Source organism: Melanerpes formicivorus, unplaced genomic scaffold (genome assembly GCF_026170545.1).
Source record: "Melanerpes formicivorus ecotype bairdi unplaced genomic scaffold, bMelFor1.0.p_v2 SCAF_108, whole genome shotgun sequence".
NCBI lineage: Eukaryota > Metazoa > Chordata > Aves > Piciformes > Picidae > Melanerpes > Melanerpes formicivorus.
This window is the reverse complement of record NW_027142460.1, coordinates 570,484-581,714: the sequence shown is the minus strand read 5'-3', so window position 1 is coordinate 581,714 and position 11,231 is coordinate 570,484. Positions and strand designations below refer to the sequence as shown.

The 11,231-nt window shown below is 55.2% G+C and overlaps 1 protein-coding gene across 1 annotated transcript in view; it reads right to left on the bottom strand.

Annotated features, from left to right (window-relative positions):
• EXT2 (exostosin glycosyltransferase 2) overlaps positions 1-11,231 on the bottom strand; it is a 90,328-nt gene that overhangs the window by 1,534 nt on the left and 77,563 nt on the right. The window contains exon 13 of the mRNA XM_068166841.1: positions 9,920-10,002. Within this exon, the coding sequence (XP_068022942.1) occupies positions 9,920-10,002 (83 nt within the window). The remainder of the gene's footprint in view (positions 1-9,919; positions 10,003-11,231) is intronic.

Sequence of the window (11,231 nt, the reverse complement as noted above, 5' to 3'; positions counted from 1 at the left end):
GGGGAAAGAGAGGGGGAAGGGGGGAAGAGGGAGGGAAAGAGGGGGGAAAGAGGGAAAGGGAAAGAGGGAAGGGAAAAGAGGAGGAGAAATGGGGTGGAAAAAAGGGGGGGAGAAGTGTGGGGGGGAAAGGGGAGGGAAAACAGGGAAAGGAAAAAAAATGGGAAAAAAGGGAAAAAGTAAAAAGGAAAAAAAGAGTGAAAGTGGCAAAACATGAGAAGAGAAAAAAAGGCAAAAAGAGAGAAAAGGAGAAAATGGGGAAAAGGAAAAGGGAATAAAAGAATCAGAGAGAAAAGGAAAAAGAAAGGAAAAGGGAAAAAAGGAAATACAGGAAAAAAAAATCAAACAAGGAAAAATGGGGGGAAGGGGAAAAGAAAGGAAACCCAAGGAAAAACAGTGGGGAAAGAGAGAAAAGGGAAAGAAAGGAAAAGGAAAAGAAGGGGAAAGGAAAAGAAGGGGAAAGGGAAAGAAGGGGAATAGAAAAGAAGGGAAAAGGGGAAAGAAGGGGAAAGGGAAAGAAGGGGAAAGGGAAAGAAGGGGAAAGGAAAAGAAGGGAAAAGGGAAAGAAGGGGAAAGGGAGAAGAAGGGGAAAGGAAAAGAAGGGAAAAGGAAAAGAAGGGGAAAGGGAAAGAAGGGAAAAGGGAAAGAAGGGAAGAATAGGAAAAGAAGGGGAAAAGGGAAAGAAGGGGAAAGGGAAAGAAGGGGAAAGGAAAAGAAGGGGAAAGGAAAAGAAGGGGAAAAGAAGGGGAAAGGGAAAAGAAGGGAAAAGGGAAAAGGAAAGGGGAAGAAGGGAAGAGAAGAAGGGAAAAAGGGGAAGAAGAAGGGAATAAGGGAAAAGAAGGGGAAAAGGGAAAGAAGGGAAAGGGAAAGAAGGGGAAAGGAAAAGAAGGGGAAAGGAAAGAAGGGGAAAGGGAAAAGAAGGGGAATAGAAAAGAAGGGGAAAAGGGAAAGAAGGGGAAAGGGAAAGAAGGGGAAAAGGAAAAGAAGGGGAAAGGGAAAGAAGGGGAAAAGGGACAGAAGGGGGAATAGAAAAGAAGGAAAAGGGAAAGAAGGGGGAAAAGGGAAAGAAGGGGAAAGGGAAAGAAGGGAAAAGGGAAAGAAGGGAAGGAAAAGGGAAAGAAGAAGGGAAAAGGAAAAGAAGGGGAAAGGGAAAAGAAGGGGAAAAGGGAAAGAAGGGGAAAGGAAAAGAAGGGAAAAGGGAAAGAAGGGGGAAAGGGAAAGAAGGGGAAAGGGAAAGAAGGGGAAAAGGGAAAGAAGGGGAAAGGGAAAGAAGGGAAAGGAAGAAGGGAAGGGAAAGAAGGGAAAGAAGGGAAAGAAGGGGAAAAGGGAAAGAAGGGGAAAGGAAAGAAGGGGAAAGGGAAAGAAGGGAAAGGGAGGAAAGAAGGGGAAAAGGGAAAGAGGCAAAGGAAGGGGAGGAGGAGGGAAGGGTGAAAAAAGGGGAGAGGGGAGAGGAAAGGCAGGCAAGAATGAAGGGCGACCTTGGCAGTAGGAGAAGCCCCCAGAAGCTGTTTGTGTTCTTCAGTCCTCTTCCGCTCCCCCAGCAGCTCTGCGCTGTCTCCCCCACCCACAGGAGCAGGCCTGGGAGCCTGGGCAGGGCAGCTGCACTCCAAACCCCCCCAAGGAAGCCACGGGCAGCCAGGACCCCCCCAGCAGCATGCTACAGACTCGTGCATTGGGAAGCCCCCCAGGTGGCTGCAGGGCTGTGCAAGGCAGCTGCCCCCAGAGCCAGGAGGAGGAATCTGTTCCCCCTTGGGCTGCCTCTGCCCCGGCTGCCACGCCGCGGCTCTCCGCGCTCCCGACGCTGCACCCTCTGCCGACCCCCCCGAGGGGTTAGAGGGTCACCGGGGCTCCAGGATCGATTTCCTCAGCAGACCTGCTCAATCACAGCAACTGAGTGTGACAGCCTGGTGACGGGGACTGCCCCAAAGGCGCGTCTGAAGGCGGGGGGTGGGCGCACACAGCCGCAGCCAGCCTGCTCCTCCACATGAAATTCCTCAGCCCTGCAGCCGTCCCATGGCTCCTTCCTGAAGGAGAGCAACTGACTGGAGAGAATCACTGAACTGCCAGGCCTGGAAGGGAGCTCAAGGCTCAGCCAGCTCCAGCCCCCTGCCATGGGCAGGGGACACCTCACACCACAGCAGCTTGCTCACAGCCACCTCCAGCCTGGCTGCAAACACCTCCAGGCAGGAGGCTTCCACCACCTCCCTGGGCAACCTGGGCCAGGCTCTCACCACCCTCCTGGGCAACAACTTCTTCCTCACAGCCAAGCTCAATCTCCCCTCTTCTAGTTTTGCTCCATCCCCCCCAGTCCTGTCACTACCTCAAAAGTCCCTCCCCCCCTTTCTTGTAACCCCCTTCAGATCCTGGAAGGTCACCATGAGGTCTCCTGGGAGCCTTCTTTCCCCAGACTGAGTAGAGTCATAGAACTGTCAGGGCTGGAAGGGAGCTCAAGGCTCAGCCAGTCCCAGCCCCCTGCCATGGGCAGGGACACCTCACACCACAGCAGGCTGCTCAGGGCCACAATGATTCTATGATTGTAGTCCCAGCGCTCTGGGACAGCTCTGATGTTTCTAGCCGGGGGGCAACACAAAGCAGCCCCGTGGCAGGCTGCCTCCTGCCTGCCTCCTGACACAAAGCCCAGGTTGTTGTGAAGGGCTACCTTCCTCCAGAGGTATTTCAAGCTGCAGCTGTCATATTTCAGCCTATTTCCTGGCCAGAAAACTCTTTCATATGGGGGTGAGGCCTGAATAAAATATTTCCACAGGTAAATCACAGAATGGTTTGGGTTGGAAGGGACCTAAGAGATCATCTAGTTCCAATCCCCTCTGCCATGGGCAGGCCAAAGGGAGAGATTCCATTTTCTGCTACCTTCTCATCCCCTCATACCTCCTCCTACCTCCAGATTGAAATCTTCAGGCTAGGAGACAAAGGGAAGGAATTCAGAGCACAAGAGGGAACCGTAGGGTGAGAAGCACCTTCTGCACCTGGCACAAGCAACTGTTTGCTCCAGATCTGAAAGAGCAAAGGAGCCAGCAGCAAAGAGGCTCAAGTAGCTGCTCCAGGTCTGCAAAGAACAGGAGTGAACAAGTGAACCATCAGAAGGGTGAACTCTGAGCACAGAGCATGGAATGGGTTGGGGTGGAAGGGAACTCCAAAGCTCATCCAGTCCAAACCCCTGTGCACTCAGCAGGGACATCCTCCCCTAGAGCAGGTTGCTCACAGCCTTCTCCAGCCTCACCTTGGATAGCTCCAGCGATGGGGCCTCAGCCACCCTCCCTGGGCAACCTGCTGCAGTGCTCTACCACCCTCATTGTGCACAGCTTGTTGCTCACATCCAATCTCAATCTGCTCTGCTCTCATTTCAAACCATTGCCCCTGGTCCTGTCCCTGCAGGCCCTTGCAAACAGTCCCTCTGCAGCCTGAACACCCCCAGCTCCCTCAGCCTCCTGGCAGAGCTGCTCCAACCCCCTGATCATCTTTGTGGCCCTCCCCTGGACCCTCTCCACCATGTTTGTGTCCTTCCTGTGTTGAGGGCTCCAGAGCTGGACACTGAGCAGGAGCTGAGCATTCCCTCTGGGAGCACTAAGCAGTTGCTGGTGCCTCCCCCAGAGGCCCAAAGTGAGCTCCTCTAAACACATTTGCTTTTCAGACAGGGTCAAGCTCCAGATCATCTGCACCTCAGGAGCAACGTGCCTGACTGTAATCCCAGTGGGGAGCCCCAGAGATGCCTCATGGCAGGAAAACCACCAGCTTCACAGGCAAGGAGCTGGAAGGGCTGGGAGGGAGATGTGTGTGTGTGAGGAGTTTGCACAGCTGTTGGCCCTGCTGTCTGGAGCACAACAACACTTCTGGCCTACTGGTTCAAATCAGGGATGACTGGAAGACATTGTAATGGAACAGCTGCTTGGTGGCCAGTGTGAAATGAATTAGTTCTCTCAGCCTGCTGCCTGCTAGGCAGGTGTCCACATCAGAGCAGCCTTTGTCACCACCAGCACCCAGCAGCACCCTCGGGCCAAAAGCCTAAACTAAATGGAGAGTGGGGACAAAATCGACCTCTTCCCTCCAGGGGTTATGGTTATGCTGCCAAAGCAAAGCTGAGCTCCCAGGAGCAACTGGGAAGAGGCAATGGGGTGCATCAGGAAGAGTGTGGCCAGCAGACAGGGCTGCCTCTCCTCCCACTCTCTCCTAGTGAGGCCATGTCTAGAATGCTTGGTCCACTTCTCCCCAGTGGAAGGGAGACAGGGAACTGCTGGAGAGAGCCAGCAGAGACTGCAGAGCTGCTGAGGGGCCTGGAGCAGCTCTGGGAGGAGCAAAGGCTGAGAGCCCTGGGGCTGAGAGCCTGCAGCAGAGCAGCCCCAGAGGGGAGCTGAGCAATGCTCAGCAAGAGCTAAAGGAGCTGTAGGGGGCAAGAGGCTGGGGCCAGGCTCTGCTCAGTGGTGCCCAGGGAGGCAATGGACACAAAGTGGAACCCAGGAGGTTCCATCTGAACAGGAGGAGAAACTTCTTTGTTGTGAGGGTGCTGGAGGCCTGGAGCAGGCTGCCCAGAGAGGTTGTGGAGGCTCCTTGCCTGGAGAGCTTCCAACACCCCCTGGCCATTGTGCTCCTGGGCAAGCTGCTGTGGGTGCCCTGCTGGAGCAGGGGCTTGGACTGGGTGAGCTCCAGAGGTCCTTTCCAACCTCCCACCCTGCTGGGATCCTGTGAATCCTTCTACAGCCAAACTTACTCTGCTGGCAAGGCCCTCCCAGTACAGCAGTATGACATCTTTAACCACCCAGGGACTATGTCATGGTTAAGTGGAAAAAGAAGAAGTGGAAAACTCAGGATGTTCTAATCACTCTGGCTGGAGCAGGCCAGTCAGCCCTCAGGAAGTACCAAAGATCAGACACAGGCTGCTTTGAGATGAAAAGAATGTCCTGCACAAGCCACAGAATGTGTTGGAGGAGCGCTGCCTCCTTCCAGGAACTTCATCTCCTGCTCTGAATTAAATCACCCCAATTTGAGAGGACAGGCTGAGCACACTGGGGCTGTGCAGTCTGCAGAGGAGCAGGCTCCAGGGAGCCCAGAGAGTGGTGGTGAATGGTGTCACAGCCAGCTGGCAGCCAGGCACCAGTGCTGTGCCCCAGGGATCAGTGCTGGGCCCTGTGCTCTTTAACATTGAGTCCAGCATCAGTAAATGTGCAGATGACAGCAAGCTGGGGGCAGGAGTTGATCTGCTGGAGGGTAGAGAGGCTCTGCAGAGGGACCTTGCCAGGCTGGACAGATGGGCAGAGGCCAAGGGCAGGAGATTGAACACATCCAAGTGCCAGGTGCTGTACATTGGCCACAGCAACCCCAGGCAGTGCTACAGGCTGGGGTCAGAGTGGCTGAGAGCAGCCAGGCAGAGAGGGACCTGGGGGTGCTGGTTGATGGTAGGCTGAACATGAGCCTGCAGTGTGCCCAGGTGGCCAAGAGGGCCAATGGCATCCTGGCCTGCATCAGGAACAGTGTGGCCAGCAGGAGCAGGGAGGTCATTCTGCCCCTGTACACTGCACTGCTTAGGCCACACCTTGAGTCCTGTGTCCAGTTCTGGGCTCCTCAGGTTAGGAAGGAGGTTGACTTGCTGGAAGGTGTCCAGAGGAGGGCAAGAAAGCTGGGGAGGGGTCTGGAGCACAGCCCTGTGAGGAGAGGCTGAGGGAGCTGGGGTTGCTTAGCCTGGAGAAGAGGAGGCTCAGGGGAGACCTTCTTGCTCTCTGCAACTCCCTGAAGGGAGGTTGTAGCCAGGTGGGGGTTGGGCTCTTCTCCCAGGCAGCCAGCACCAGAACAAGAGGACACAGTCTCAAGCTGTGCCAGGGGAGGTTTAGGCTGGAGGTGAGGAGAAAGTTCTTCCCAGCCAGAGAGATTGGCCCTGGTGATGTGCTGCCTAGGGAGGTGGTGGAGTCACCATCATTTGAGGTGTTCAGGAGGAGACTTGATGGGGTGCTTGGTGCCATGGGTTAGTTGTTTAGGTGATGTTGGATTGGTTGATGGGTTGGACATGGTGATCTTGAAGGTCTCTTCCAACCTGGTCTGGTCTATTCCATTCTATTCTGTTCTGTCTCTTACCTCGCTGTGGTCTTTCAGCACCTAAAGGGACTGCTAGGGAAGCTGGGGACAGACTGTTGAGCAGGGCCTGTTGTGACAGGACAAAGGGTGATGGTTTGAACTGAAAGGGGAGAAACAGGCTAGAGACAAGGGAAAAAACAACCTGCTTATGCTGAGGGGGGTGAGACCCTGGCCCAGGTTTCACCAGAGGGGTGGCAGAAGCCCCCTCCCTGGAACCACTCCAGGTCAGGCTGTTTGGGGCTCTAGTGGCAGATGTCCCTGTTCAGTGCAGGGCAGGGTGGGGGCTGAGCTGGATGAGATGCAAAGTTTCCTTCCTTCCAACCTCAAGCACCCCATGATTCTATTACTCCATGAGTTCTAAAGCCTTTGCCACCTTGGGACAACCTCAGTCAGAAATGGCTGTCCTGGAGATGAAAGCATCCAGCCCCAGGCATCCAGCATGTCAGCTTACCATGGAGGGAAGCTGTTTGTCTTGGCACATTCACACTAACAGATGCAGATTCACTTCCAGGAATGATTCCCTTTTGAGAGCCTTGCTCTGCCACCCATGTGCACTTGGTGCTCAGGGGGGAATGAATGCTGTGTGACCTCAGAACTTGAGAGCCCTGTTTCCCCTGGCAGGCTGGCTGGAGGGTTTTGGGCTGTTAAGATCTCTCTTCATCAGAGCTCCCTGATCACCAAAGTGTTTCTTTGGTAGGATGACTGCACCTGCAGCCTCTGGCCAGCTGGAACCTGGTCAGTTTGTCTCCTCAGGGCCTGGCTTACACAGCATCTCTGAATGCAGGGCTCAGGACATCCTTCTACAGCTTCTTCTGTGACCTGGTGTAAAGGCTAAACTAGGGCCAGGAGGAGAATGGGGGTTCAGACCTTTCTTGGGCTGATGTATTCTGAGTACAGCTGAGGGAGCTGGGGCTCTTCAGCTTGGAGCAGAGGAAACTGAGGGATGATTTCATTCATGTTTATATAGGCCAGTGCTGGAGGACAGAGCCAGGCTCTGCTCAGGGGTGTCCAAGGGCAGGACAAGGGGCACTGGGGGCAAGGTGGAGCAGAGGAGGTGCCAGGGGAACAGAAGGGAAAACCTCTTCAAGAGTGGCAGAGCCCTGGAGCAGGCTGCCCAGAGAGGTTGTGGAGTCCCCTCTGGAAACATTCAAACCCCAGCTGGCTGTGCTCCTGTGTGATCTGCTCTGGGGGCTCCTGCTCTGGCAGGGGGGTTGGGCTGGATGATGTGTCAAGGTCCTTTCCAACCCAAACCGTTCTCTGAGTCTTTGCCTGACACACCAGGCACTGTTCTTGGTGCTCAACACTGTGAAGCCATCATCTGCACAAAGCTTTAACAAGATCACAAAGGTGCCCTTGATGGGTGCACTTTCTCCATTCAGCATTCATCCTGAGCCTGAAAACAGCTGCTTATCTATCCATCAATCCATCCACCCATCCACCCATCCATCCATCCATCCATCCACACATCCATCCATCCATCCATCCATCCATCCATCCATAGTATCATAGTACCATAGTATCAGTCAGGGTTGGAAGGGACCACAAGGATCAGCCAGTTCCAACCCCCCTGCCATGGGCAGGGACACCCCACACTAGATCAGCCTGGCCACAGCCTCAGCCAGCCTGGCCTTAAACACCTCCAGGGACAGGGCCCCAACCACCTCCCTGCACAACCCATTCCAGGGCTTCACCACTCTCATGGGGAAGAACTTCCTCCTCACCTCCAGCCTCAATCTCCCCACCTCCAGCTTCATTCCATTCCCCCTAGTCCTATCACTGCCTGAGATCCTGAGCAGTCCCTCCCCAGCCTTCCTGGAGCCCCCTTCAGATCCTGGAAGGCCACAATGAGGTCACCTGGGAGCCTTCTCTTCTCCAGACTGAACAGCCCCAACTCCTTCAGTCTGTCCTCACAGGAGAGGTGCTCCAGTCCTCTGATTATCCTCCTGGCCCTGCTCTGCACACCTTCCAGCACCTCCACATCCCTCTTGTCATAGGGGCTCCAGAACTGGAGGCAGGACTCCAGGTGGGGTCTCCCCAGAGCTGAACAGAGGGGGAGAATCACCTCCCTTGCCCTGCTGGCCACACTTCTGCTGCTGCAGCCCAGGATCTGATTGGCTTTCAGGGCTGCAAGTGCACACTGAGAGCTCCTGGTGAGCTTTTTGTCCATCCATCCACCCATCCATCCACCCATCCACCCACCCATCCATCCATCTATCCATCCTTCCATCCATCCACCCATCCACCCATCCATCCATCCTGGATGATCCCCTCAGGAGAACTTCTGCTTCCCCCTTAAGCTCAGGTTGAAGATCTACAAAGCTTCCAGGTCCTTCCTCAAGAGGTTCCCTGCAGAGTCATTTCTGCCAGTGGGTTGCATTTTACTTCTGACTGAGCTCTTCTTTTCTTTAATCCTGTCTTATCCTACAGCCTGCCTAAAGATTCTGTCACTGGAAGGGCAACAAGGCTGGGGAGGAGCCTCGAGCACAGCCCTGTGAGGAGAGGCTGAGGGAGCTGGGGTTGCTTAGCCTGGAGAAGAGGAGGCTCAGGGGAGACCTCATTGCCCTCTCCAACTCCCTGAAGGGAGGTTGGAGCCAGGTGGGGGTTGGTCTCTTCTCTCAAGCAACCAGCACCAGAACAAGAGGACACAGTCTCAGGCTGTGCCAGGGGAAGTTTAGGCTGGAGGTGAGGAGAAAGTTCTTCACTGAGAGAGTTGTTAGCCATTGGGATGTGCTGCCCAGGGAGGTGGTGGAGTCCCCATCCCTGGAGGTGTTCAAGAGGGGATTGGATGTGGCACTTGGTGCCATGGTCTGGTCATGAGGTCTGTGGTGACAGGTTGGACTCGATGATCCTCGAGGTGTCTTCCTCTGAGGGGGGCAGGAATCAGGCCTGGGACAGGGAGCCAGCAATGGGTACTGGCAGCCCAGAAGGCCAAGGGCAGCTGCCCTTGCCCTTCTGGGCTGCCAGTGCCCATTGCCAGAGGTGGAGGGAGAGGATCCTGCCCCTCTGCTCTGGGGTGTCAGGGAGAGACAGGACTGGGGGGGAATGGAGCAAAACTAGAAGTGGGGAGATTGAGATTGGCTGTGAGGAAGAAGTTGTTGCCCAGGAGGGTGGTGAGAGCCTGGCACAGGTTGCCCAGGGAGGTGGTGGAAGCCTCCTGCCTGGAGGTGTTTGCAGTCTTATTTTAAACACCTCCAGGGATGGGGACTCCACCACCTCCCTGGGCAGCACATCCCAAGGGCCAATCTTTCTTGCTGGGAAGAATTTCTTCCTCACATCCATCCCAGACCTCCCCTGGTGCAGCCTGAGACTGTGTCCTCTTGTTCTGGTGCTGCTGCTTGCCTGGGAGAAGAGACCAACCCCCACCTGGCTACAACCTCCCTTCAGGGAGTTGGAGAGAGCAATGAGGTCTCCCCTGAGCCTTCTCTTCTCCAGGCTAAGCAACCCCAGCTCCCTCAGCCTCTCCTCACAGGGCTGTGCTCCAGACCCCTCCCCAGCTTTCTTGCCCTTCTCTGGACACCTTCCAGCAGCTCAACCTCTTTCCTAACCTGAGGGGCCCAGAGCTTGCCCAACAAGCTGAGTTTCATATGTGCATCCCTTCCATGCTCTACAGCAGGGCTGCTAAAGTCTGTGCCCTTCTCAAAACAGCCTTTCCTTGCAGCAGTCCCCTCCTCAGCATCACACCATCCACCCTGGGCCTGCCTGAGCCTGGTGAAACCCATGCAGCCCGCCCTTTCGGAAGGGGCAATCAGCCGCCAGGGTTTGATCCTAATGGAAGGGGAGGCAAGGGAAAGCCCCTCAGGATCAGAAGAGGGCAATCAGAGGCACAGAGCTGGGCACTCACCTCTCCACCATGTGTGTCTGGTCCAGAGACAAGCCATCGATGGCCGTGCACTCGGGGCACTTGAACTTCTTCCGCGGGGTCACCTGCAGGGGAGGCAGGGCAGATACCATCAGCAGGCACATCAATCTCCTCGCCCAGAGGCAGAGCCCCTCTGAGCCTGCCTGCAGTGTAAGCTGAGCTGCCTCCAGCAGAGGGGTGGGGGAAGGAAAAGGAGGGGGAAACCAAAAAAAAAAACCACCCAACCCAGCCACTCCATTCCTCCATTCAGCTCCATCTGGCCCTGGCTGCCTGCGAAATTCACAGGGGCCCAATAAAAGCGGCTTTGGAGGGGTTTTTCCTTCTGTAGCTGCAAAGAAGTGGCGATGACAAGCTCCTTAATTCCTGTTTAATGACTGTTTTCTCACTGCCAAGGTCCCTGTATAAACACCATTTGTTCTTGCAGCCCTGAGAGCGATGAAATATAGCTTCCCCCCTGCCCCCCCACGCTCCGCCGTAACCTTAAGCCAGCGGAAGGCTTCCCCTTCGCTCGCTCGGCTCCGGCAGCCCCGGCCCCCAGTCGCAGGCGGCTGCCAAACTGCTCTGCCCTCAGCCAGCCTCAAACCTTCCTGAACTCGGCTCTTTTCCCCCCACTTTTATCTACTAGAGACTCTCCTGAGGCAAGCAGCCCACTGCTCCCAGGAAATACTGACGGAGAGAAGGGGATAAAGGGAGCTGAAGCGAGACCTGCCGGGCCCCGCTGAACCTGACTGCCGAGCTGCCGGCGCGGGGAAAGGAAGGGAGCCCAGGGCCAGCGGCTCGGAAACGTGTCGAAACGTGCCAGGAAATGGATCCAGGGGATGAACAACAAAAAAAAGAGAGGCTCATTTCCAACTGATCCAGCAATTAACATTCTCCCAATTACCATTCCTGTAAATCAGCTGCTGCCAGCCGGCGGCCCAGCGAGCCGCGGACAGTTGGTGATTTCTTGCCTCCTGTGATGTCAGATGGTTAAAATAGTTGTGTGTGTGTGTGTGTGTGGAGGGAGGGGGTGGTGGTGGATATAGAGATATAAATATATGGAGAGCTAGCATTTGAATTGCCCTGGATGGTTAAAAATAACCACCAGAAACAACTGGCCCCAAAGAACCCCCACCCCACCACCCCTTCTCTTGGCAGCTGGCACCAAAGCTCCACTGACGGGAAGTGGGGAAGGAGAACAAGACACCAAAGAGGGGTGAAGGAGAAGAGAAGGAATCACAGAATCATCACAGGAGCACCAAATGAATTGGGTTGGAAGAGACTGTTACAAAGGTCATCTGATCCAATCCACCCC